The sequence below is a fragment of the Electrona antarctica genome (assembly GCF_951216825.1).
Source record: "Electrona antarctica genome assembly, chromosome: 9".
NCBI classification, from domain to species: Eukaryota; Metazoa; Chordata; class Actinopteri; order Myctophiformes; family Myctophidae; genus Electrona; species Electrona antarctica.
The window spans coordinates 42813192-42840804 of NC_136790.1; the positions used below are offsets into that span (position 1 = coordinate 42813192).

At 41.2% G+C, this 27613-nt stretch overlaps 1 protein-coding gene across 1 annotated transcript; it reads left to right on the forward strand.

Annotated features, from left to right (window-relative positions):
- Nucleotides 1–3828: 3828 nt before the first annotated feature.
- slc6a1b (solute carrier family 6 member 1b) lies at nucleotides 3829–23957 on the forward strand (the record flags this gene model as incomplete). Its single annotated transcript, XM_079510391.1, has 14 exons — nucleotides 3829–4072; nucleotides 4402–4533; nucleotides 4706–4806; nucleotides 5359–5468; nucleotides 6593–6725; nucleotides 11582–11716; nucleotides 13558–13661; nucleotides 14557–14681; nucleotides 16754–16866; nucleotides 18184–18315; nucleotides 19803–19905; nucleotides 20725–20825; nucleotides 21206–21373; nucleotides 23834–23957. The coding sequence occupies 14 exons, from the start codon at nucleotides 3829–3831 to the stop codon at nucleotides 23939–23941; spliced, it is 1809 nt and encodes a 602-aa protein (XP_079366517.1). The 3' UTR covers nucleotides 23942–23957.
- Nucleotides 23958–27613: the final 3656 nt, after the last annotated feature.

The window sequence follows — 27613 nt, forward strand, 5'->3', positions numbered from 1 at the left end:
AACAAGCTTCTCTGTTGACATCTTGACATCCATGCCTGGGAGAGGAGGACGAGGAGAAGGAGGAGGAGGAGGGGCCATGGGTTCCTCATCATCGTTTTGGTTTGATTGTGTCATGTCTAAATCCTGTCCCAGAAGGCAGCGGTTTTTTTTTTTAAACCTGTGAATTTAAGATCTAAAGCTGATTTATTTATATGTCTTCTAAAGCAGTTTTCTGAAAAACCTATGTTTCCTATGTATGTGGTTCTCAGACCATTTAATGTCAAGGACCCCCAAGATTATATGGATTTGGCCGCATCTCAAAATATTGTTCCAGGTGCCCCCAGAAGCAAAGATTTTACTTCAAAATGTATTGTCTCCACCAGGCCGAAGGCATGGGGAGAGAGTATGTTTTGCACTCCGTCCATCCGTGCGTGCGTGCGTGCGTGCGTGCGTGCGTGCGTGCGTGCGTGCATCCGTCCATCCGTCCGTCCGTCTGTGTACAGCTAATCTCCGGCACCGCCGGCCCGGTCGATGCCAAACTGTGCACACACACTCCCTGGATGCCAACGATGAACCTCTGCCCCAAATGTTCCACAATGGCCTGTTATAGCGCCACCATGAGGCCGATTTTAGCAAAACACATTTCTTTATATTACTCATACAGATTTTATCCATAAACCACGCAAATCGCTATACCTCTACAGTCATGGGATCAACACAGACCTGTCCGCTTCCCCATATTCCATCCCCAATCGCTAAGATTGCCTTCCAAAGTTTGCAGGATTTGTCCATTTCCAATGTATGTATGTATGTATGTATGTATGTATGTATGTATGTATGTATGTATGTATGTATGTATGTATGTATGTATGTATGTATGTATGTATGTATGTATGTATGTATTTATTTGTTTCCTTGACTCCAACTTTAACTGTATATATGCCTATTTATGCACATTGTTAGCCTGAGTTCAGCTATTCCATGCAGCATGCTATAATGTGTACAACAAATTATAGTCTATATAAAATGGGCGTTAAACCCCAAAAGGCCATAATCTCCAGATGAGACCTTAATAAATTAATCTCCATGTGGGAGCTAAATTCTGCATTAACTCGGCTCATTTGGGCCCATCCTACAAGGATATTTCATTTCAGGAGACAGCAGGCTAAGACGATTATATGAGCACAGTTTTCAATTTGTCTCACACACCCCAACTCCCTGTTTTTGTTTTTACTGAGACCCCTTATCATGTTTTGGCAGGAGTCACAGCAGCCTTTGACGTCCTCGTCACGTGATTTGTCATTTGGAATTACCAAAATGTAATGCTATAGAGTCGTTTACATTATTCCCCTGCGCTGTGTATCTATTTTGGGCGATCTGTGTTTAATTCTCCAAACATGACAAGCATTGGTGCAGAAATTATGTTAAATAATGACCATTGCCCCCTAGCCTCAATGACCTTGCAGGCTTATAATGCAAAGGCTAAAATAGACAGATTCCAGGCCATTATTGATCTGGCATGCATAGTGTTATAAACACTATATAGAATGCTATAGAATGCTTCTGTAGTGCTTCAATGTATAGATATTCTTGTTAGAGATGTTACGTTCTTAGTTTACGTATGATCCTATAGATGACTATTTATATGCGTTTGATGTGCATGTTCTTGCTTATTGTAAATTTGCATGGATTATAAGAGTGTCTGCTAAATGCCTATATTGTAAATGAATGGGAAGATATATGCAATGCATTAGGCCTATGAAAAGAGAATGGTCAGTAAGGGCATGAGGTGACCAAGCATGTGAAGGCCCAAACAACAAACAATGTGGCCATGATGAGGCTGATGACTATATTAGTTGCAAAATGTTAAGTCAGAGCAGTTTACACACATTATGCATCGGCATGTGTGTGTGTGTGTGTGTGTGTGTGTGTGTGTGTGTGTGTGTGTGTGTGTGTGTGTGTGTGTGTGTGTGTGTGTGTGTGTGCGTGTGCGTGTGCGTGTGCGTGTGTGCGTGCGACAAAGACAGACAGAGGGAGAGAGAGAGAGAGAGAGAGAGAGAGAGAAGAGAGAGAGAGAGAGAGAGAGAGAGAGAGAGAGAGAGTTGAAGTTGCTGATGTGAAAAGCAACCTGCTATAAGGATATAAAACCTTGATACAAGAGGATGCTCCTCTCTCAAACCCGCTGCGATCTCAGTGGTGGAAATGTCTGAGTTGGGGAGGGTCGACTTTGAGGTGACATTGACGCTACTATGTAGATGAGAGCGAGGAGAAAACACTCTCCTCTCCTCTCCTCGCCGCCGCAGCTCTCCTTTCCCCGTCTTCTCTCTCTCCCCATGCACCTCTCTCTCTTTCAGCACCACTCTTTTTTTGGACAGCACCACTTGATCAGCTACAGACGCATTTTGTCCGTGCATGCGGTTCCATGGCTGTTGGATAATATATAGTTTTGTTCTCAAATCTCGGATGGAAAGCTGTTAATTCAGTCCTAACCAGTAAAATCGCAAGGAAATAACTTTTTTTTTTCTCTTTTCTTTTCAAAACGGATATTGCCATCGGGGGGGAAAAGGAAATCTAAAGAGGGAAACTAAACGTATTTCTTGTAAGTATATATATTTTTTGTGCTTTTATATATAGTGGCCAGACAAAACACTTTTGGGTAAGTGAATGCGCGTAGTTACGCATTGGGAATGCACACATGATGCGCGCGCCCAGCTTAATTTATGAGAATGACGCACAAAGTATATCAACAGTTTAGCCATTTAAATCATAGGCCTAATTATATTTGATCTTCTGCACTTCCATTTGTTCTCAGGGTTTTATGTAAAATTGCATTAGAACATAAAAAGCGAGCAGCCTTTTGGAAAAGCTTTCTTGTGTCTTTAGAATTCGTAATAAAAACCTGTCCCAGAAGACAAGCACCCTATATATGTGTAAAATGCAGCCTACATAGCCTATGTATGGGTGTCTGTCCGTGTAGATATACAGGCTATAATGATTACGCACGGCTGCCACGGAAGGTGTGCGGCCGGAGCGCGCGATGTTTCATTGACTGAATTGCAGGTATAGCCTTAATTTTTCTTCTTTTTTTTTTTCATCAAACATAAAGATGATGGTAAATGATATTTTTGAAAATACTTAGTCTGACACAATAAAGAAGGTCAAATAACCATTTTCTTGGTTACTGCATTTTTATTTATTGAATAAGCTTCCGAGTCTTTGAATTAAACGTGTTATTAAACAGACGTTTTTTATTAAATTATTAACCTCTCCTGGTGATTCACTGCATGCACATCTTTAATTGCTCGTACACGCGGACAGTGGGGAATGGGCTATTAATTTCAGGGGACAATGGATCGACCGCAGGCCCGAATTCCTGGTAACGTGCCTCTCGTTGCAATTAAGGATTATTCTGATTGCGTGAGAAGTCTTGATCCCGTGGGGTTCAAGGCGCCCGTGGTCTTAAGCTATTATGGTGTATATATTTTTCTATCTATCTATCTATCTATCTATCTATCTATCTATCTATCTATCTATCTATCTATCTATCTATCTATCTATCTATCTATCTATCTATCTATCTATCTATCTTTTTTTTTTTAAAGAAGTCAGACTAATAAAATAGATGCGTAAATAATAGCTATAATAGCTTTTGCATAATGAACACTTATTAATTATTTTGTTTGTTTAATTTCAGTGACCTTTCGCCCCCTGGCAAGGTGCTACACAATTATCCAGGAGCTGTGGGCAACGGACGGGAGCCTCTGCTGTCTGTCTGTCTGCGTGGACTGGTGCTGAACCCCCCCCCCGCGTCCATTTGGTCAGGACTAACGAACACCTGGAGGAACAATAATGGCGACGAACGGGACCAAAACCACGGACTTTGTCTTAACGGAGGCGGTGGTGAACGCCGAGGCGCCCACCACGAACGACAAACCTAAAACCTTGGTGGTAAAAGTCCAGAAGACGAAAACGGACCTACCCGAGCGAGAAACGTGGGGCGGAAGATTTGACTTTCTCCTCTCTTGTGTTGGATACGCAATTGGACTCGGAAATGTCTGGAGATTTCCTTATTTATGTGGGAAAAACGGAGGAGGTAAATCAAGAAATATTGGCATTTTTATCGTGTAACAAACCAGACCAAAAGGAGGTTAAAAAAAAAAGAGAAAATCCACACTTAATCCCAACCAGCCAGTTTGCTCTGGGGGTGTTCATTGAATTAATCTCAAGTGCCTCTTCCCCTGTATAGATGTGCGTAATTGCGCGCAAACGAGGTCTGTGGCACGTGTAGCCTCGGAATCCGCAGGCAGTGTGAAACAGCATATTTATTTTACTAAAAAAAAAAATCAACCTGGATTATTTTTTATGTCATTTATTAATGCTTCAACCTTACTCATTACGCTTTACCTCTCACCTCTCATCCAGGAGCCTTCTTGATTCCCTACTTTTTGACCCTTATATTTGCTGGTATGCCCCTGTTCCTTCTCGAGACGGCTCTCGGGCAATACACTTCAGTCGGCGGGCTCGGTGTGTGGAAACTGGCCCCCATCTTCAAAGGTAAAAACACGCCGATGTGATGTACACAACACCCTGGTGAGATGATAAACGCAAAGACCTTGGATATTTAGTTGTTCACACACACACACACACACACACACACACACACACACACACACGCACACACAGACAATCATAGCGTTAAACACCTTGCTGCTATGTTCCCACTCAGGGGTAGGGCTGGCTGCTGCTGTGCTGTCCTTCTGGCTGAACATCTATTACATCGTAATCATATCCTGGGCTATTTACTATCTGTGGAACTCCTTCACCAGTGTGAGTATACCGATATTATCACTACACCTATAGCCTACATCTAAATGGGACAGATGCATGCATGATGAGTATTATAGAAGACATTATTAACAGAGTGCTGCAAATATATAAATGTTTATACAATATACACACTCAACTATTTGAAGAATGTCTTTGACTATACATAATAATTTGGTATACATCCCACACATTGAGTCACATGATGGCATACATATATACTTGGCATGTTACATAAGAGTATACAACCCTTGTAGAAGTATGACATGCATTAGTTCCTTTCCCACATAATTAGAGGCTCACACACAAGGTTCTGATAAATGCATTTGGTGACGGAGGGTATTCAGTCCTTTGAGATTAGCATGAAATCCCAATGTCCCCGAATGAGTATCTTGGACTTGGCTGTGTGACAGCCTGAGAGAATAGGATCTGGCAGCAAGAGAATGGCTTTAAGTCTAGAGAGCTGTCTGTGATTTTTTCTTCTTTTTTTTTACTCCCCCCCCCCCCCCCATCCCCCATCCCCCCTCCCTCCCTTTTTGTCCATTTTCTTTCCAGGAGCTACCATGGCAGACTTGTGGCAATGTGTGGAACACGGAGCGCTGCTACAACAACTACAGCATCCCAGACACCAGCAATCTCACCAGCGCTGTGCAAGAGTTCTGGGAGTAAGGAAAACTAAAATACAAATTCAGTCTAGTCTGTGATTAAAGCTGCTATAAGCAATAATATGTCAGATTTTGAATGACCTTTTTTGGTATTCAGACAGCCAGCAATGTGTGACACATCTAGGGGGCGCAATCTGCATTCAAAGATGTTCCTAGAAGCTTTGTCATTGGTCGAAAAAAAAGAAAACCCGATGGCAATGACTAACCAATCAGGAAGCAGACAGGCAAATCGACCAATGACAAAGCTTCTTGGAAAATCTTTGAATGCAGATTGTGGACCCTAGATGTGTCACTTCTTTTTTGGGGGCGTTCTACCCATTGCTGGCTGTCTGAATACCAAAAAAAAGAAGAAAAACACAGTGATTCTCTGGCAAATAGATGGACATGGTATTGAACATTATGGAGAAAAAAACACCTTGACATGAACACAGAGAACACACACATTTCTTCGATAGACCAATTGTAGCTATATGGAATGGAAAAGTAATTAAACCCGCATCTTTTTCTTTTTTATTCTTAAAATTGCTAAATACAAGTACTTAGTATTGATTAAATTGATTATTTACATTGCAAAACGATTTGATACCGATTATTTCCATTGACAATACGATGCGATACAAAGTCAAACGATATTTCGATACAGTTACTATATCGTTACACCCCTAGTATGTATGTATGCATGTGCGTGCGTGCGTGCGTGCGTGCGTGCGTGCGTGCGTGCGTGCGTGCGTGCGTGCGTGCGTGCGTGCGTGCGTGCGTCCGTGCGTGCATGTGAGCGTGTGTGCGTGCGCGGGAGTGAATTTGTTTGTGTGTGTGTGCGTGCTTGTGTGTGTGTGTGTGTGTGTGTGTGTGTGTGTGTGTGTGTGTGTGTGTGTGTGTGTGTGTGTGTGTGTGTGTGTGTGTGTGTGTGTGTGTGTGTGTGTGTGTGTGCATGTGTGCGTGCGTGTGCGTCACGGTGCGTGTACATATACATTTCCATGCAGTCGTGCACAAATGGTACATGCAGTATATAATATGCACATTGTATGTGCGTGTGCTCTGCAGGCGAGTATTACATCAGATCAAGTATATATGCACGTGGTCTGGTCGTGTACTAGTAACACATTTCCATTCCCACCCTGCAGACGGAACATGCACCAGATGACGGATGGCTTGGAGAAGCCAGGGGAGATCAGGCTGCCTCTGGCCATAACGCTGGCCATCGCATGGGTGCTCGTCTACTTCTGCATCTGGAAGGGGGTCAGCTGGACTGGCAAAGTAAGAATACCCTATAACGTGTATAATGAAGAAAGGCAAAAGGCTCGCAACTCACTTTTGTAATGCTCCAAGTATTTATTCACAATCACAGCAGGCAGGACATACAACGTTTCGACCAGGTATCGTGTCTTTTTCAAGTATATTAAATATGAAATACATGACATTACAAAAGTGAGTTGCGAGCCTTGGCCTTTCTTCATGATATCTGTTAGTTTAACAGTTTGGCTCAGCACCAAGATCGGAGGATGTGCGCTGGTCTATTTTTCTGAAAGTATAAAGTGTATAATACCATGAAGATCTGCATGGGAGTTAACATTATTATAGGTACTAATGTGGAATTCCACAATGTATAGGCCATAAACGTTATTGTCCATTCAATTTGACATAAAATGGAAATTTGTCTTTGGCACCTGCACCAGCAGTCAGTTTACAACAATGAAAACATTAGCTACATAAAATACACAGATGCATTAAAACACTATACTGTATTAGCTGGGTCTGAATTCAGACCCAGCTATATACCCTATTTGCTTGAATATAAGACCAAGTTTTTTTTTCAATGGAAATATCCTAAAAAAAACAGGGTCATATTATAATCGGGGACTAGACTGTTTGACATTCAATGTTCTTTTTCCACAAATGAGCCTCGGAAAATGGGGGGTCGTCTTATAATCAGAGTCGTCTTATATTCGGCACAATACGGTAAAATGCATTCACGTAACGCAGCAACAGTGATTATGGGCTGTGGGGATTATAGGTGGTGGAACTATTTAAATATTTTCTTATTTAAAATGTCCACAGCAGTTGGCACAAACGTCTTGTAACAATTATTTTCTGCTAATGGCACTCTAAGCCACTCTAAGCCTCTGAGCCTGATGGTAACAACAGTGACCAGATTTGACTGAGAGACTGCCATCACGCAAATTCCAGCTTTTCACCAGAGGAGAAAAACTTTGTTTTCTTTTTTTCTTTTTTTTAATGAGTCTGCACAGGCAGACTCTTCACATAGTAGAGCATGTCTGAAATAAGTGTCAGAGCTGAAATCGAAACATGTAGCTAGGTGTAATGTTAGAGACCACAGCAGTGAACCTTTCAAGCCTGTTTTGTCAACTCGCTGTTTCTCTGCAAGACATTACTCTATAAGCCATATCCCCAAAACTGGTGGGTCAAACTGAACAAGCAATATGTCAATTTGAAGCTATGATTCCCTGCTTTCTTATGACATGAAAAAACGAAAATTCAAAAAAATCCAATGGCAGTCCCTCAGTCAAATTTGGTCACCTTACTGTCAGAGGTCAAATCCAGGACGAAGATGATTCATAGAATCATTGTAAATCTGAATTGCCTTTTTGGTTAAATGGAGCAGTTGTATACAGTATGTCCTAAAGTTGCAATTGTTTGTCTCCAATGATCTTACTAGCCTGGTTAACTACCTGGGTAAGCTTGTTTTTTATCTCTATCTTTATTGTCTTGTGGTTTTAAAGACGAACGGTCAAGGTTTCCTATAATTTTTAGATGACGTGGCACAGTAACAAAAACAGAGTCACAATAAGCTCTTATTGTCACATCACACGTTTACATGCGTAAAACAGCGGGTGAAATTAGTTTTTGTGCTAACTCCACTGTTAAAAAAATAGAGGTATACACTTTATACACATATAATCTAAATTTGCTGCCAAAAACAACACTAGTTGCATGGCGACCCTCTGGTGTGGTTAGGGCTTTAGTGAGGACCCAATTATATGAAGATAGGTTTGAAAAGTGGTGAAGTCGTCCTTTAACCCATTCTGGGCGGGAACCCCTTTTGGTGTTTTAAGCATTATGTTACATTATGCTTTAGCTATTGAATTATTTTTTACATACGTAATTTTTCAAAAATAGCAGATCTACAAGCTCATAGCGTGGCACCGAGTGCCGCGCTATGAGCTTGTATATCTGCTATTTTTGAAAAATCGGCACAAATCTTTGAATATATAGCCTATTCTTTCAGATTTTAACTCAAATCTTTGCTTCTGAGGGGTTCCTGGAACAACACATTTTCAGATGCGTTGTCGGACCACCACCACTGATACAGAAACATAGGTATTTCAGAAAACTGTCAGGATTTAGAAGAGATTTTTTTTAAATGTTGACGACGTCAGGCCGAAAATGGGTTAATAATGGCCGGAACGTCCACACCATCTCACAACTCCTTGTAACTGCCATTGGGGATAAATGGCTGCTGCTGAAAAAGGAGTTGCATTGGTGTGGAGAGACTGGCCTTTGGGTGCAGAGTATCAGTGAAAGGTGTCTTTCACTGGTGTCAGCAGAAATAATTCCTTATAGGGGTTATAGTAGGTACGGTCAGCTGCTAAGGCCTCATAAACATGACTAACTAGCTTCAAAAAGACCTTATGTAATGATGCGAAATCAGGGGCGGAACAACTTTGTACCGGGCCGGGGGGAAGACCGCACAACCGGGCCTCGCCGAAGCCGAAGACTCCCAACAACACCCAGGCGTGCATGCACGAGAGAGGAGTTATGTGTGTGAGGAGCTGATCACAGTCACAGATAGGGGGAAAGTGTTATATTTGGCCTATTATTTATGCTTTTTAAAACGGTTAGTCCCAATACTTGATTCTGATTGGCTGATTACCGTCACGTGACTGTTGTAAATTTCACCGATAACCCACACCTTCAATCACTTTATATCATTTGCAGCTGATTCCGCATCTCTGTAGCTGTACTGGAGAAGGGGAGCGCTAGATTGCCTTACGAACCCATGCCGTGCGGGCGTCTAAGCACCGCCCGGCTCATATGACTGTGAATGTGTGGCTCCAGGCAGCCCCGTAAAGACATCAAGCGCTATAGAGCGTCGCAGTCCCGCCTCCTACCCTGGACCAGGAAATGAAACCCAATGCATTATTCTCATAGACATTTCTTAAAGTATTTATTTAAAGACGGTTACGCCGCGGACAAAGCCAACTCGAGTCGTGACAACTCATGACAACACAAACAATATTTTGGACCAAACAAATAATTAGAAAGAAGAAAAAAACGGCAGGTTACAACACTTTTTTTGTTGTTTTTCTTCTTTGTAATTATTTGTTTGGTCCAAAATATTGTTTGTGTTGTCATGAGTTGTCACGACTCGAGTTGGCTTTGTCCGCGGCGTAACCGTCTTTAAATAAATACTTTAAGAAATGTCTATGAGAATAATGCATTGGGTTTCATTTCCTGGTCCAGGGTAGGAGGCGGGACTGCGACGCTCTATTCTCCCGTCACATAGTCTACTTGCCGAGCAAAACAAGGAAGTGATGTGGCTCGCTCTACAATGGCTGGGAGGTAGAAGACCCTCCGCTGCGTGTCGGGTCTGCCTACACCTCCCAGCCATTGTAAAATACCTGATAACCTGAGACCTCTCGTGGCTTATTGCTTAAATATATTATTGACCGCGTCACAGTCTCACAGTCACAGACATTGCGCAGCAGCGCGCACACATGCTAGAGAGAGAGAGAGAGGTGCTGCGTGTTAAAAAATAAATAGGCTACTCATCTTTGTGTTCTGTTTCACCTTATTGCTGAGTGACGCACATAGGGAAAAGCAACAAGGGGTTTAGAAGCGAAAAAGTCTGTTGTGGAGAAAACGAAATCCACACATGCACTCCTCACAGAGTGATTCACTGATTAGCCTACTGATGATTGACAGGTGCTGCCACTTTGTGAGCGTGGCTGAGGATGTCCGTGTTGGAGAGTGTGAGACAGACTCCACGGTGTCGTTGCTTGTCCAGCGCAGTACATTCTCATCAGACATGATATTTTGCTAAAGTGTAGGCTATTATAGGCTATAGCTGTATCTGTATCTGGTTAATTGCGGGAGCCGGGAGGATGCGGGATTCGCGGGTTTTATCTGTCGTGTGTAAAAAATCGTCCATCGATCATCTGACAGCCCGGGCCCCCAGGAGGTCTGGGCCGGGGGGAGATCACACCCCCATCCCCCCCGCACGCACGCACGCACGCGCGCACGCACGCACGCACACATGCACACACGCACGCGCACGTGTGTGTTTGTTTATGGCAGACAGCACGATTTCCCCTTTTACACCAAAGTTCAATAGTTCCTTCATGCTTCCTTCCTTGCAGTAATTATTTACATAATCATGGCCAAAATGCCAATATGTGTGGTACGTGTGACCCTTTGCAGGTTTTGAATCATTTCAGAATGTTCATACTATAGAAAGATATTCAAAATGAATCTGCAGAATTATAGTTAACAGTGTGAAATCAGCATAGAAGATGGTGTCAAATGGTTGTATTGTGTTGAACCCTGGAAATCTGGGTAATGGAGGCTCTAGAGACTGGCATACTAGGTCACTGCAATGTGCTCCGGGCATAGTGACACAATGCAACGCAATACAATATACAAACCTACTGTATTCATAAAGGGTTGAATAGCCTCTCCGTCTTTATTTGGCTTTTACACTCCCACCCTTGTAGGAAGCGTCTGAATCACATAGCCTACAGACCGAATCATTTCCATAACGTTATTACGCATGTGGCTATGAATTAGCATAATAGCATTGTGGATTTTAGTTAAATGAGACTAGAGGGACATTACACATAATCATGGTAAACACAAAATCATCTGTGGTGACATACGGTAGCCATGGTGTATTTTATTTAAAAGCCTAATGTTAGCCTTTTTTTTCTTTTTTACTTCCGGCAATTGCATTTAAGCCCAGAATTTGTAGCATGAACTTTGATTTGTCACAGAGATAAGTTATTTTGCCTACAAAAATGTGTCATCCATAGACAGCTAAAATTCTATTTTATGTCATGATGTTCATTTGTCCCTTACAATGACTTTGTTTACCACAGGTGGTGTATTTCTCTGCCACATATCCTTACTTCATGCTGTTCATCCTGTTCTGTCGTGGCATCACTCTACCTGGGGCCATGGATGGAATCCTCTTCTATATTACTCCAGACTTCAACAAACTCAAGGAGTCTGAGGTACAGAAAAGCAGTAATTCTCAACCTTTTTTTAACATTTATTTCAAGGACCCCCAGTTTGATATGCATTAGTCCCACAGACACCCGTTTGATAGCAAGTTGTATCTCTGGGACCCAAATCTGTCCAGTGTTAATTCGTGTACAAATGGAACCAAGTCAGGGTCCGCTCCCTTTGGTCCATTTGTACACTCTCAGAGTTACAGACCTGGCCTTGATGTAGCCTATTTTGCCAAACTCCCAGTTGACGAAACATTATTGTCCTGGCGTTATCTTGATTCAGTTAGTGTATCTTTGTAGTTTTTATACTCCTGTATGGGGGTTGTCTTTTGTCTATAGTTCACAGTGCATTTCACAATATGTCTGTGTGGGCCAAATTCACCATTTGTCAGCCTTCTGATTGGTCCCTGACTGACTAACCAGCAGGCTCTTTCTGCCTAGTTCCGCACTGGTTCCGTCTTGTTTATGTTGAATTTGCTAAAACATAATTTTTGGAAAAAACTAAAAACAAACTATGATATGCCCTGCAGTCACCATGCTGCACCTGTGATGTTCTTTTTTACTGACACCAAGTTTAAAATAAACATTGAATTCACATAATATCAATACGAAGCAACTGAAAAACAAGTTATTTCAATGGTAGTGGATGGATTGACAAAGGGTGAATTGTCAGCTACATTGATTCAGGCCAGCAAGATGCTACCTAGGTGCTACTTCCCATACACAGCCCATTCATCCAAACAGAAAAGTCCTATCTAATTATATTAAACGTCAAACTCACCAACATTGCAGCTGTACGAAGAGCTTGAATTATCCTCTTTCTATCTGCAAAGTGTTTGTTTCATAGAAATTCCTTGCATGTGATTTGTTTCTAAGTGTTGGAGTTTGGAAGCGCTCGTTGAATATCACTCAACGGTCCATGTGTACCACCTGTTTTGAATTTGCACATAATGCAGCAGCTGGCTGCAGGAGGTTGCTTTACTGATCGCATCCATACTCTGATACTGAAAATAATCATCTGCAAGGAATTTATTGACAGGAAGTAGCTCATAACATGTCTACGGTGGACTTTTATGAAACAAACACTTTGCAGATAGTAAGACGATAATTCAAGCTTTTCGTACAGCTGCAATGTTGGTGAGTTTGACGTTATTTAATACAATTAAATAGGACTTTTCAGTTTGGATGAACGGGCTGTCTATGGGAAGTTGCACCTACAGTAGGTAGCACCTTGCTGGCAAGATGGCCACAGTCTGAATAAAGACCATTGTCTCTTCAGGTGGAACTGCAGGACAAAATCTAAATCTGTAGCTTATTGGGTACTATATTAAAGCAAACTCATACATTTCTCGTGAACCAATACTGTATGATGTCTCACACACGTTGGTTGGGGTTGGGTTATGGACATATTTTTCCCATTTGGTTGGTTATTGTATTTCCTCAGTGGCTAGGCTAGTAGGCTACACCATCTTACAGCACAATCGTAATACTTAAATGCTTAATGCTTCTCAGCTTCTAAAATGAGATTTGTCAGCCTGTAAAATATGCCTTAAAAATGACTTAACCATGTACATGTAATTGAAAAACAACAACAAAACATAAAGGCGAAAAAATGCTTTTTGTGTAATTTAATCAACCATAATTATTATGGTGTAGTGTTTACTTACTGTAAACGTGTCTATTGAGGAAGCAGTCAACTCAACAGACTGATGCTCAGAACATTCTTTTCCACTCTTGACCTCATAATCAACTCAAGTATGTACTTGATTGCTTCAGTTTGATCCATCTGTTGTCAGTATCCTCCTCCTGACTTATACCTCTGATTTGGGTTTGTTGTTCATCAGGTGTGGCTCGATGCTGCCACTCAAATCTTCTTTTCGTATGGCCTGGGACTGGGCTCTCTGATTGCTTTGGGCAGTTATAACCCCTTCAATAACAATGTCTACAGGTAAGCTATACATTTCAAGAACATTTCCTATTATGCATAGGCCTTAACTAGTTTATAATTAATATTGATTATCAAAGGTGACTGAGGTCTAATATCAAGACTCATAGAATGACTTACCGCCACCCTGCACACTCCATTGTATAGTATGTCAAATGGCAAACAGGCAAACATCAAACATCATGCATATACCATTGTGACATCATTTTGTATATTTTGCTGAATATTCACCACCAAACATCAATTTTATTTACCAAATATTCATAAACGTTCCTAATGTTCGGCAATGAGGACATGCCCATAATAGAAATACTAGGGTTCATGTGGTTGAATACCAATTTTCAAGCAGAAATGCACATTATGTTGTATTAATTATCAAAGTATCCCTTGCGTTTCTGAGCTGGCATCGCCGCAATAATTATGTGGGGTGTGTGGACTATAGTGAAATTAATTTACATGTGAAGCTTTCAGATATTTATTTCACATCAAAGGTGTTATTTCCACTCCAGGAAGTGCAGCTATTGGTTCTCCAGGTAAATTAAGACGTTCCGTTATGGAATTACATGAGCAGACAGACAACAACAGAGACATTTAGTTGTCTTTGTTTGTGTCACAACGGTGCTCGGCACTTATCACTTATCGCCTCGTTACTACAAACGATAGCATGTGCTCGTGCTACCGACCATTTTCAATCTGCCACGGTTCAGTCCGGAATTTAAATGAATCTGTCAATGTAGAGGTATTAGGCTGCCGCGCTGATGCAAGGATGCAGAATAGCTTCTTTCCTCCCCAGCCCCATTTGCTCTTGCCCAGCTCCAAAAATGTGGGACGGGTTGATAAGGAATTGACACACTGGCATAACAATGGTTCGCCTTGCACATTGTCTCCCCCCCTGCAGAGACTCCATCATTGTCTGCTGCATCAACTCCTTCACAAGCATGTTTGCCGGCCTTGTCATCTTCTCAATCGTGGGCTTCATGGCCGGCGTGACAAAGAGACCCATCGCTGAAGTGGCTGCCTCAGGTAATTGCAATCAATGTTGAATCTCAACGGTGACAATAAGCACTCGCCAGGCAGATGCTCGTGACACAAAAATAACCTGTTGTCAATCCAGGCAGAGAAAGAGACGTGTTAGATTGTCAGCCTCCTATTATGTCTATAATGGAAGAAGAGTAAAAGATAGAAGCCATTTTCTGTAGTTACTGGCCTTTTGAAAATAACCTCATGAAGGTCGGCATATTTTTAGTATTACAAAGATACCAGTAGACGGAGATGGTATGTTTCTGTTTTTTGTTCAGGTATGTTAGATATTTTATTTAATATCTATCTTTGATAACTAAAATCCAAAAATTAAAAAAAAGTAGATAATCTTTCACTCGATGATGTTATATGCCCATGTGTGGTCTAGCCCTATGGAGCCCTATGGAATGCATATGCTAATAAAAAAATAAAAAACATAAGCAAATAAGCAATATTTTAAATACTTTATATTAGCACATGTACTCCATATATTCCATAGGGCTGGACCACACATGGACAAATATGACATCATCAACTTGCGACAGGAGTTGTTCCTATTGAGTGAAAGATAACCTATTTCTAAAATAAATAAAATAGTTAGGCCTATGACGTTTTAGATTTTAAATATAGAGGGCAATTATAATGTATTAAGGCATATTTGTCTTTTTAGCCAGTGATCAGTTTAATGCTTCATCTTACTTTCAATCAGTTCTTACTGTATTCTGTGGTCATTTGTTTCCAATCATTTTGGCAAGGATTGATCAGGGAATGTTAAATAACTGATCACATCATCTGCATAATGCTGCTCTTACTAAAGACTTCTCCTTAATATGCAAATTTCACACTGTAATGTCTGGGAGCTGGCCTCACGTAACATGATAATATTTTAGATAGCGTGCCATTTACCTTCATAACACTCAGCGAGAGGCATTCTCTGCCTCTAATGTTAAGGGTTAAAGAGTTGTGTAATATGTCACAAAGTTCAAGAATGCTTTATTTGTAACTCACTCATGCAGGTATAGGCTACAATGCAAGCAGCAAAATGTTGATATGGCAGGACGTTCTGGGAGAAAAATAGCATAATACTGGGCTGCACTCTTCCTACTTCCGGGCCTTTTCCCTATTTCCTTCAGGTGTTACCGATTATACTAATTAAGGCTCTGTTCCATTTAGTGTGCAGTGGTTCTCAAACCTTTTTTTGAAGGGGCGCCAGCCCCTACTATAAACAGCTTTTGTCCCCACACGTCTCAAGATTTGCCTTTGACCACGGTATTGAGAATTCCGGTCAAATGTCGGCTACATTTTGTCCCCGTCCGTCTCAAGTTTTTCCATTGACAATGAACGGAGAAATGACGCTAAATTATGACGCTAAATATGACGCTAAATATGACGTGAATTAAACATCAAAATATTAAACGCCATTGACGAGCAAATCAGCTAATCAATCACAGGCAACAGGCATTCTGATTGGTCAGTATGAAATCATGCATGATGATGTATGATGATAAGAGCTGATAATTCCGCTAAATATGACGTAAATTAAACATCAAAACATTAAACGCCATTGACATTGAAGGGAAAATTGACATCATATGTAAACGAGCAAATAGGCTAACCAATTATAATAAGGGACCACCTTATGTAGCAATGTCAGATGACAAGAGCGTCCCTCATTTCACAGGGGTGTGATTTTTTTATTTTCAAGGACCAGCACCCCCATAACTCTGAGAGTGTAGAAATGGAACCAAATGGACCCATAAGGGTCCATTTGGTTCCATTTCTACACTCTCAGAGTTACACACCCATACAGGGCCATTTGGAACCCACTCAAGGACACTTTGAGACCCACTGGTGTAGCAGAGTGTTTCCAACCTGCACAATAGCAGCACCCTGGCTCTGTTTGACCCGAATGGAACAGTAGCCTTCATTAGTATCATCGCCGGTAACACCTGTGAAGGAAGTAGGGAAGGGGACCAAGTTCTTTCCAAAATGGCGTGTGCGCATAGAGCCCATTCTACCTACAGTACAATAGAGGACAAATCATGATGTTTGTACTGGTCTTCCCTTCTCTATAGGACCTGGCCTGGCGTTTCTGGCCTATCCCGAGGCTGTGACTCAGCTCCCTATCTCCCCTCTGTGGGCCATCCTCTTCTTCTCCATGCTGCTGATGTTGGGGATTGACAGCCAGGTATACATACGGCAGTGCACACACAGTATAGCGTTGCTCAAAGTCCCGTGGCCCGCCAGCACGGAGGAGGGTTTTGGCCAAACGAGGCATGAGTTATGCCTGTTCAAAGGTTTCATTTAAAAAATATATGCTATATATAGCGCCATGAGCATGAGGAGACACATATGTGTATATCAACGTTTCATTGCCAACGGTCAAACGGTTCATGAGCTATGCGCGTTCAAAGTTTGCATTTTCAATTGAGTGCTATAGCGCCACCCTTTGGCCAATGGCCATGGGCTTCGCATAGTCACTGTTTGGCATGGCCCTCTACCAGATTCCCGCGTTTCGCGAAAACCGACTGCACGGTTCAGCCAGAACTGCTATTTTTGGCGGAAGAATGAGAAGGAGAAAAAAATATATATATATAGCTGCCAGCAGCGATAAGGCGGAACCAAGAAAGAAGGCAATTAGCAATAAGAACAATATGCACAATTTGCCTTATAAACATGAAAGACTGTACTTGAGAAAAAGAAGACCATGTTATTGTGCGATGGGGGGGCAAGACTCATACACTGAGTTGTTGGTACCCCGATTTGAACCCATGACCTTGTGTTCTAAAGTCTGAAGCTCTACCTACTGAGCTATCAGGACACAATCAGTTGTTCCATTCAGTGTTTTTGATGACAAAGCATGGCATTCATTACTACAGTGTGTGCGCTGTTCATGTTTTCACGTACAAGATTCTTTTCAACTGGGATTTCAGATAATGGTCCATAGATTGTGTGTAGAACGTTTCACACAAATCTCTCAAACCCTATCCAGGCAGAAAATCAGGTATAAGCATTTTTCAAACTGCTCAAAATGGTGGAATGATGGCGACAATATGAAATAATGTAGTTACAAGGTTTCTGCCTGGCAGCATCATTATTATGACATCATTATGACATCAGTTCTCACTACACAGTGTGTACTGTGTAGTGAGAGAGGTTGTCGCTGGTTGTGTGTAGTAACATAATTCCACTGTGGCAGCTCTAGTGTGTAGTGAGAGAGGTTGTCATCAGCTCTAGTGTGTATAGTGAGAGAGGTTGTCATCAGCTCTAGTGTGTAGTGACTAGTGAGAGAGGTTGTCATCAGCTCTAGTGTGTATAGTGAGAGAGGTTGTCGCTCGTTGTGTGTAGTAACATAATTCCACTGTGGCAGCTCTAGTGTGTAGTGAGAGAGGTTGTCATCAGCTCTAGTGTGTAGTGAGAGAGGTTGTCATCAGCTCTAGTGTGTATAGTGAGAGAGGTTGTCGCTCGTTGTGTGTAGTAACATAATTCCACTGTGGTTGTATAGTTCTGTACTGTGGAAGGCTTCATCACCGCGCTGGTCGACGAGTTCCCTCGGCATCTGAGGAAAAGGCGGGAGCTCTTCATCGCGGCTGTCTGCGTGGTGTCTTACATCATTGGCCTGTCCAACATTACACAGGTAAATTGAATGTATCATGTTTTATTATTATTATTATTATTATTATTATTATACATTTATTTATTTTGTTTGTTTGTTTGTTTGTTTTTATTATTATTATTTTTTAATCAAACATTCTGACTGAGTAGTCCAACAGCCGTGGTTCTTACATTCTCAGAGGCATTGTCAGAGTATCCTGATCTTATTGCTGTCCCACTTTAATGAGTTCATCCACAACATTGACCTGTCGTCTTCTATAGGAACTAATTCATCCATATTTCAATTAGAACATTCCTCCTCACTAATTGAACCTATTCAAACAGACAGACATTTTCTCACGTAAGCCATACGTGCGCGTGTGTGTGTGTGTGTGTGTGTGTGTGTGTGTGTGTGTGTGTGTGTGTGCGTGTGTGTGTGTGCGTGCGTGCGTGCGTGCGTGCGTGCGTGCGTGCGTGCGTGCGTGCGTGCGTGCGTGCGTGCGTGCGTGCGTGCCGTGCGTGCAAATTTGAAAGTTTCGCCTACAATGACATGCCCAAGATAAGCACGCCAGGTCAAAAGTGGGTGGCTCTAAATAAGACACGAAGCAAGTCAATAAGAAATAGGTCAAGGCCCTTCTTTGTCTGTCCAGTGGGGAGTCCGTCCGAAGAACAAGGACCACCGCGAGGCCGTCATGGTGGCCTGTGCTTCTCAAAAGAGCCCTGTACTATCCCCCTCTTTGTCTGACACTCTGGATTGAGATCATAACGCCGTAGGAACGAAGGCAATTGCGCTAATCACCGCTCCGGGCAGTCATCAAGCTTCACAGAATAGGAGCGCTGCATGGTCTGGCATCACTTAGCAGGTCCATTTGAGCTGGTGCCCATGATGACCTGCTAAAAGGCCAGAGAGATCCAGGACAAGTAGTCCTCTTTTTTGTCAGATGCTTGATGTGTATGTGTGTGTGTGTGCGTTGCGTGCTGCTGACCATCTATCCTATATATAACACGATGTCTGCACAAGGACTCTTCAAGCCACCACCACCACCACCCAGTGCTATATCCTCGCCAACGGGAGCTGGGTCAACAACCCTCACCAGTCAGTCACTGGTGGTACAGTATATATACGCTCAATCCAGGATGTTATTCCACACCACCGCTTCTCAATGAACTGTACCGTCCTCGTGCGCTTATATAGTTCTTTCCTCTGAACTCTTCTTCCCAGGGTTTGACTATTATTAATAATAATAATAGTAATATCACAATTCATCAATTTTATTTAAAAAAAACGTGTGTTAACAACATTGACCATGATGTCCCTATTTGGTCAAATTAATGTGCCCAAATAGTTCAAGATTCCAAATAATAATTAATATAATTAATTAATTAAATGAATTAAATCGCACGCATGCACGCACGCACGCACGCACGCACACACACACACACACACACACCAACAAAAAAAAAAGCCAGTCTCCAAGCTCCCAATGAATTCCTCTCCTCACCTCTGCTATTGCCTCTTCTCTTCCTCAGGGTGGACTGTATGTGTTCAAGCTGTTCGACTACTACTCAGCCAGTGGAATGTGTCTGCTGTTCCTGGTCTTCTTTGAGTGCATCTCCATCTCCTGGTTCTATGGTAAGACTCACACTCGAGCAGTGGTGGAAAGTAACTAAGTACTTTTACTTAAGTACTGTACTTAAGTACAATTTTGAGGTATTTGTACTTTACTTGAGTATTTCCAATTTCCAGTACTTGTACTTCTACTCCACTACATCTCGGAGCCAACATTTGTACTTTTACTCCACTACAATTATTTTAACATTTTAGTTACTAATAGTTACTTTGGCGATTTTAATTTTGATTAGAAAACATACATTAACCACTTCAACACTATACATTTTGGCAATTTGAAAATAGCCGATCTACAAGCTCACAATGCGTCGCAACGCGACGCATTGTGAGCTTGTAGATCGGCTATTTTCAATAGATTTTGTACACATTTTGAACTTGTGAAATGGGACATTCTGCAATATGAGTACTTTTACTTTTAGTACATTTTGATGCCGATACTTTTGTACTTTTACTCAAGTACATTTTCAATTCCGTACTTTTACTTGTAACGAAGTACTTCTAAATTGCAGTATTGGTACTTTTACTTAAGTAAAACAATTGAGTACTTTTTCCACCACTGCACTTTTGTCTGATTTATATTCCGGTTATGCACACTGAAAATAGCTACAAGCATTTTTACACAATTATTTTAAGCCTAGAATCAAGCCATCTAGGATCCTGGTGAATCATGCCCATAAAACCTTTGATCCTTTGAGAAAAAAAATAATATTTAAGTATATGATACATTTAATAAATACCTTTGTTTAGCGGTTTTCATATTATCTTTTTCACATCAAATGTATAATATCTGCACACTGACTGTGTCTTTGTACTTGGCTCCAGGTGTGAATAAGTTCTACGACAACATTGAAGAGATGATTGGTTATAGGCCCTGCTTCTGGTGGAAGGCCTGTTGGGTGGTCTTCACTCCGCTCATCGTGGGTGTAAGTACACAGTACCTTTTAAAATTCTATATTATTCTGTCTACAAGTAAACAAACTTCATTAAAATACCATTTGGTTGGTATAGGACAACTGGTTGTAACATGTCCACGTGCTAGCTGCCACGGTCCTGGCATAGTCTACACTCATAGACTGCAGACTGCTTGCATGATTGTGCTAGCGTTCGGTGCAAACAATATGTGTCCCAAAATCCAACTGTATAACACAGAACCCTTAGGCCTTTTGACAACAGAATGTGCATCAACAAATCTGTTCCAGCATGTGGTCTAGTACTCCGCGAGCTATTGGCTGTAGAATAAATTACGAATTGTGTGAATATGTGTGGAGACGTGTTGTTGTTGTTTTTGTCTCGTCTCCTGCAGGGAGTGTTCCTGTTCAGTGCGATTCAGATGGTTCCCCTCACCATGGGGGACTACGTGTTCCCGGCCTGGGGCCAGGGGGTGGGCTGGTGCATGGCCCTCTCCTCCATGCTCCTCATCCCTGGCTACATGGGCTACATGTTCCTCACACTCAAAGGCACATACAAAGAGGTACGAACGATGTCTCCCTCGATCTAGTTCATGTTATGCGGTGGTGGTGATGTATATTTGAAATTGCACTTGATTTGCCACATTGATTTTGTTGGAAAACAACCAAGACATTAATCAAATCTCGTTCTCTCGGGCATGGCTACCTGTGCAAAGGTAAGTTTATATTGTTTCTCGGGTGTCAAGGAGTTAAGCTGAACAAAAACACTGCTAAAAGCATCTATAAGTGGAAGTACGCAAAGTACTGCCCAAGTAACTTTGATGCTGTGCACATCTGTTTACATGGAAAACATTGCGATTACTCAAACAAGAAAATCTTACGGAAGTACCACCCTATAGACACATTTTGGTTGCAGTTGTGTTCCAATTAAGCTTTTCCATCTCGTAAGACAAGAAGAGGATGGGAACGAGGTTCATTCTGAAACAACATATAAAGGTGAATTATTCACGACAGCAATTGAGGGCTTCAGTACCTACAATTTAGCAATACAATCATGGCCGCGGGAAGATATTTACAATAGGAGGTGCTGAACGTTCAGTAGTGGGTGCGCACGCGTACAATGCACATGCATTTTCGCACTTTTCCACATTTTCACGTGGAAAAGTGGCTTTTACTTTCCCTCTCCACACGCATGAGCAAACTGACACAGGCAATTAATCAAGATAAGGCACCGATACTGTGATACAGCATATTTATTAGTCCATTAACAGAAATCGGTTTTGATTGAAATTATTATTATTTTTCTCCTCCTGTCCGAGGGGGGTCTGTGCCTGGGGGGAGGGGGTGCTCCAGTCCCCCCAGCACCCCTACTTCCCTCAGCCATGAATACAATTTAGCAGCAGCAACAATTTCACGGTGAAAACACAATTGACCCAACTGCCTTTCTTCCCATGTCCAGTAAACAATTGCTGTGATGTGTGTATAAGGCCTCATTCACACGTATCAAACACCAATCAAGCAAATGTTTGGTCGTTTTTCTTGTTTTTTTAGGCCACCACAATGCTTTTCCAATGGGAGTCACATGGTTTGACCAAACATTTTTGTTTGATGGGGGCAAATCAGCAATCAAACACAAATGTTTGGTCAAACCTCCCATTGGACTCCCATTGGAAAAGCATTGTGGTGGCCTAAAAAAAACGACCAAACATTTGCTTGATTGGTGTTTGATACGTGTGAATGAGGCCTCAGGCTTTGTACACACATAAAGAACGAATGTCCTGTGCTCTGCCTGTGTTTCATGGCCGCCCGATGCTTTTCCAATGAAACACAGGCAGAACACAGAACATTTGTTCTTTATGTGTGTACGAAGTTTGCAGGATAAAGAAACAGCAATTGGGTCTGCATGCTGACTAGACATGATTAGTGGTTTTCTTAAATCATGTATAATTTATAGCCTACATGGTTTTAGTTGCCTTGTGGGTATATCCAGACACTGAGCGCTCAATAAATCACACACATTTTTTATGCTTTGGCATAATAGCGCGTTAGATTATTATTGATTTGACACTCTCAATCAATAACAGATAATGGCTTTTCCGGGATGCCTTTCATATTGAGGGCTTTTCAATCTGTACTCATTTACAATGGAATTGAATAATAGCCGCGCATCTATTTGAGCCCTTTGTGACCCATATAGCCGCATAGCTAACACGTCTAAAAAGCTGTTCAGAGGAGAATAAATGGTCCATAATTACTGGCAGCGCCACAGAGGGGCTGTCAGAGGCGACGTGCAGGTGTCAACCCCTTCAGTAAACAGCTGATGGCTGATTGTCTAATAGCAGCAATCAGCCAGCTGATTGGTTTTCCCAGTGCGGGCGGATGCTCGCTCTCACAAACACTTAGCATGGATGCATATAAACTCCATCATGCCAGACTCTCATCTCTGGGTCCAACCAAGATCGGTGTTTCAGATGACGTGGATGATTCAATGTCCTCCACATGGTTCCTCCACAATGTGTTCTTGATTTAGTTTGGCAAAGTGGTTGACATCCTGCTGAATGACGTCTGGATTATTTATTTTCTTTTTTTGAAAAATATATTCAATTCTCCCTGCAAATCTTTTGTCCTTTATAGATTAAGCTGACGAAGCTTAAGAAAGCTATGTCGTCTGATCATTGTATAGAAGTTTCTAAACTTTCAAAGTACAGTTTGTCATGTTTTTAATGCCACCCGTGGGTTGGCAGTTCAAATCCTAGCTCTTCCTGTCTACATGTCGAAGTGTCCTTGGGCAAGACACTGACTGAACCCTACATTGCCTCCAATGAGTCGGTCGGTGGGTGCTCGCACCCATTGGTGTGTGAATGTGGGAAGTGAGGACACTGGCGTCGACTGTTCGCCACTTCACCTCCCAATGTATGAATGAATGAACCGTTGTAAAGCGCTTTGAGCACTTGGAAAAAGCGCTAAAAAATAACGCCATTCATAAATGTTTCGTTGGGCTTGTCCCACTTCTTCCTCTTCAGCGTCTGAGGATGATGGTCAAGCCTGTGACGCTGGTGAAGGGCCAGGTATTAGAAACGGAAGCACAAGGCGAGAGCCAGAACCCGGCCACCGAGGAGGCCTACATCTAGATGGACATCTTTGTCCCGTCTCTCCGTCCATGGGGATGGATGGTCAGTGCACCGCACGCAGGAAGAAACAACAACAACAACGACAAACATAATCAAGGTTGGGAACGACCATCAGACTATAGCACGTCTGCTTTTATTCACCTACCTCCAGAGAGACACGCGAGACCAACCTGATCACAACCGTTCTTTTTTGTTTGTTTGTTTGTTTGTTTATTTGTAAAATAAAGAGTTAAAAAGCATTATGTGGATGAAGAAAGACAAACTACTCAACATACTGTTGCAGTGATAGTTTGTGTTTCATTATGCAAAAAAAAAAAGAGAGAGAGAGAGGGTAAAAAGATACGTGGTTATAGGAAATGTGACCTAGGAAATTTACTGTATTTTGAGTTTATAATTTAAAATTCGGCCCAATGTGATTCAACAACATTCTTCTAATTTAAAGTTATTTACAAGAAATTAATCTATTAAGATACTATTATTGTACAAAGATAAATATAGATTAAAATGAGTTTGCTTGTATATGAAATAAATACATTAAATTGAATGCAATGTCGTGGGTGAATAAATGCAATATGATAATTGCAGTAGGAAATGAATATTGACCAATCTGAGGTAAAGACCATATGGGAATGTGCAACAGGCAAGGCCAAATCTCCTTGTATGTGTAAATTATTCTATTATAACCAGAACATCACTCCCTCCCTGCAGTTAGCTGTTTACCACCCACTTCTGGGACTATACCTTTGAAAAGCACAAGGCCAGTACAGACTACAAACTATTCAACTCTTTTTTGGCATGATTGAATACCTATGTGGCGAAAGCAAAAATAACCTATATAGTATATATAGCAAGAGACTGTTAAAAAATTGTTTCTTTGTTTTCTAAAGAACAATAACTTTGTATGTTGTCTGACTTTTTTTTAGAATCATTTTTAGAACGTTTTCTATATATACGTATAAGTCTGACAAGGACCAAAATCCTAAAGAGGTTGGTGAAGACACATGGCCCAATGACTAGAACAAATCAAACATCTCCATGTATCTCTAAAACAACAAAGGAAGTGTGAAATAGCAGCAGCAGCAGCACCACCATTTTCGAACCACTTATATGCACACTGTATACAGTATGCACAATATGTAGTCCCACTACTGGTCCAAGATAAATTGTTTGGAAAAGGTAATGTGTCACTTATGTGCCCTATATATCTCCTGAACTGGTGCCAGTTGACTAACAACGTTCTGTGTTAAAACATACGTGTTAAGTTCTTCTTTTTTTTAACGTTTGGGAAATAATGTACTGTACTGCAAAGGCTGGCGCAGTGTTAATGGAGGAAGCAGCATTGAGGCATTTTGGAGGACAGATATCACTATACTCTATGATACAGTTTACTCACACACACACACACACACACACATATATATATATATACAGTATTTAATGACCCACTCCTCAGGAACAAAGGTGGAAATGACCAAATCTCTGAGACTACCACAATATGCTGAAGACAAATTAAGGCTAGCAAAAAAATATAGCACATTTGCATAAACGTTTATTTTATTTTTTTCTTCGCTACAGGTCTTAACACAAGGAGGGGGGAAAAAAATAATTCAATTGCATACATAATAATAATATATAAAAGCAGTTTTTTTAGGGTATTTTGCTAGCGTAATTTCTTCCGGTGTACAAGAACTATGAAGGCCTATACAGTCCGTTTAATAGAAGCCATAGTGTGTTTCTGTCCCATTTGGAGGTGCAGGTTTCCAATATCAGACTATATGAGAGAGAAACCTTGACTAGACCAGAATACATCATCATCCATGTACTGTACAGCAACATTGTCAGTGTACTGCTGCTACAATAGGTGTTTTGCCAGGAAATACCATTGTCAGTGTACTGCGAGGTGTTGTACCACAAAGACAACACTTTCAGTTTACTTGTTGTAAACAGAAGACACCACTGTCAGTTTGCTGCTAGTTGTTTTTACCAGTCGACAACGGCTGTCAATGTACTGCGAGGTGTTTAGAATAGACAAGAGGACATACTGTAGTCAGAGATAATGCTATACTTATAGGCCAATACCACTAAAAACTACTCCTTATCGTTTGGTAAAGGAAAAAACCTATGATTACATATCATGTTGTTTGGCAATATGAACGAAATAGATATATAAGTAGATGCTGAATTTGTGATGTAGGCCTAGTTTGCTTCTGTGGCAGCTATGCGACAGGGATCATTTTTGAATTAGTCCCTTTTATTATTTTTTTGCAAAGATCTATACATGAAAACGTGCAATGACAAAAAGGGGGGTCCATGGATTTTTTTGTATAAAGTTACTATTCTGCAGATTTCTCTCTTGAATGATGTTGTAAAACTGGACTGTGTAATACATGTAATCTGTGAATGTCCGTACAGAGGAGTTTTTTTGTCTAAATGTTGAAGAAAAAAAGAAACCGATATTATTTGCTGTTTTCTGCAATAAACGTTTATCTCAGACACTAAAGCACATATCTTTCAGAAATGTAAAAATCATAATTACAATAACAGTAATAGAGTAATAACAATAATGATGATGAAGATGAGGATGATGATAATGTCATAGAAATGCTGTCTAGTCAAAGAATATTGTTTTGTATATTTCTAACTGTTTCCTGGGCCTAATGTAAAATATTATATGTAAAAAAAATATATAATAAATGTCTTTAGATGGTGTTATATGAAAAAAGCATGATTGCCATATATGTTATCTGCAAAAATAAATAAAGTCCTATAGATTATAATGTCTGCTATGGTGTCTTATATCCAGTGGATTTCCAGAAATTGGTGTCCATTTCATTTTAAATAATGTTTTTGGAATTTCTTACAGGCCCCATTATTGAACCAACACACTATGGGCTACCATATCAAGTACCATTATTGTTTTAATGTATCTATTTTTGTATTATAATTTATTTAGCTGGCTTTACTGAGTGGGTGTATAGTTCTATTCTATTGCATTTGCACATCATCTACCACAGGGGTTCTCAACCGTTTTGGTTGGGGACCCCCGGAAATGCTTTGGCCATGTCTCGTGACCCCCATCCCCCATTCCCCCTCCCCCCTCCCCAACCCTAACCCTAACCCCAATACAAACTGACTGGAAAAATAACATTATTAGAGAAAATATATCATAAATGAATACTGAAACTGGATATAATCATTAAGGAAAGTTTATGCATGCAGCATGTACTATGTGTTCTATGTAAACTCTTCATTTCCATTTATTTTTTTATTTTTTTAATAACTTGGGGACCCCCCAAAATAATTTGGCAACCCCCCCCTAGGGGTCGCGACCCACGGGTTGAGAACCCCTGATCTACCAGGCCAGTATAAATCCTGGCCAAATCCAAGTATTGTGAGCTTACTGGGTTGTGCCCTGCTGAATTCTATGCTAATACGTGAAGTGAATAGTACAGTGCATGACGCATATGCAATCGAGCATCATCCCCATAGAAGACCTGCATAGATCGGCTGTCTGATGTGAATCTGTGGCAGATGTTTATTATTCATTTATGTACTTACTTATATTCATTTATCCTTTGGACAAAATGGCTCTTCTTTACGCCACAAGATGACCACCCACATGCATACACAGTGGCAGGCGGCTGCAGTGGCAAAGCTCATACACACACGTAT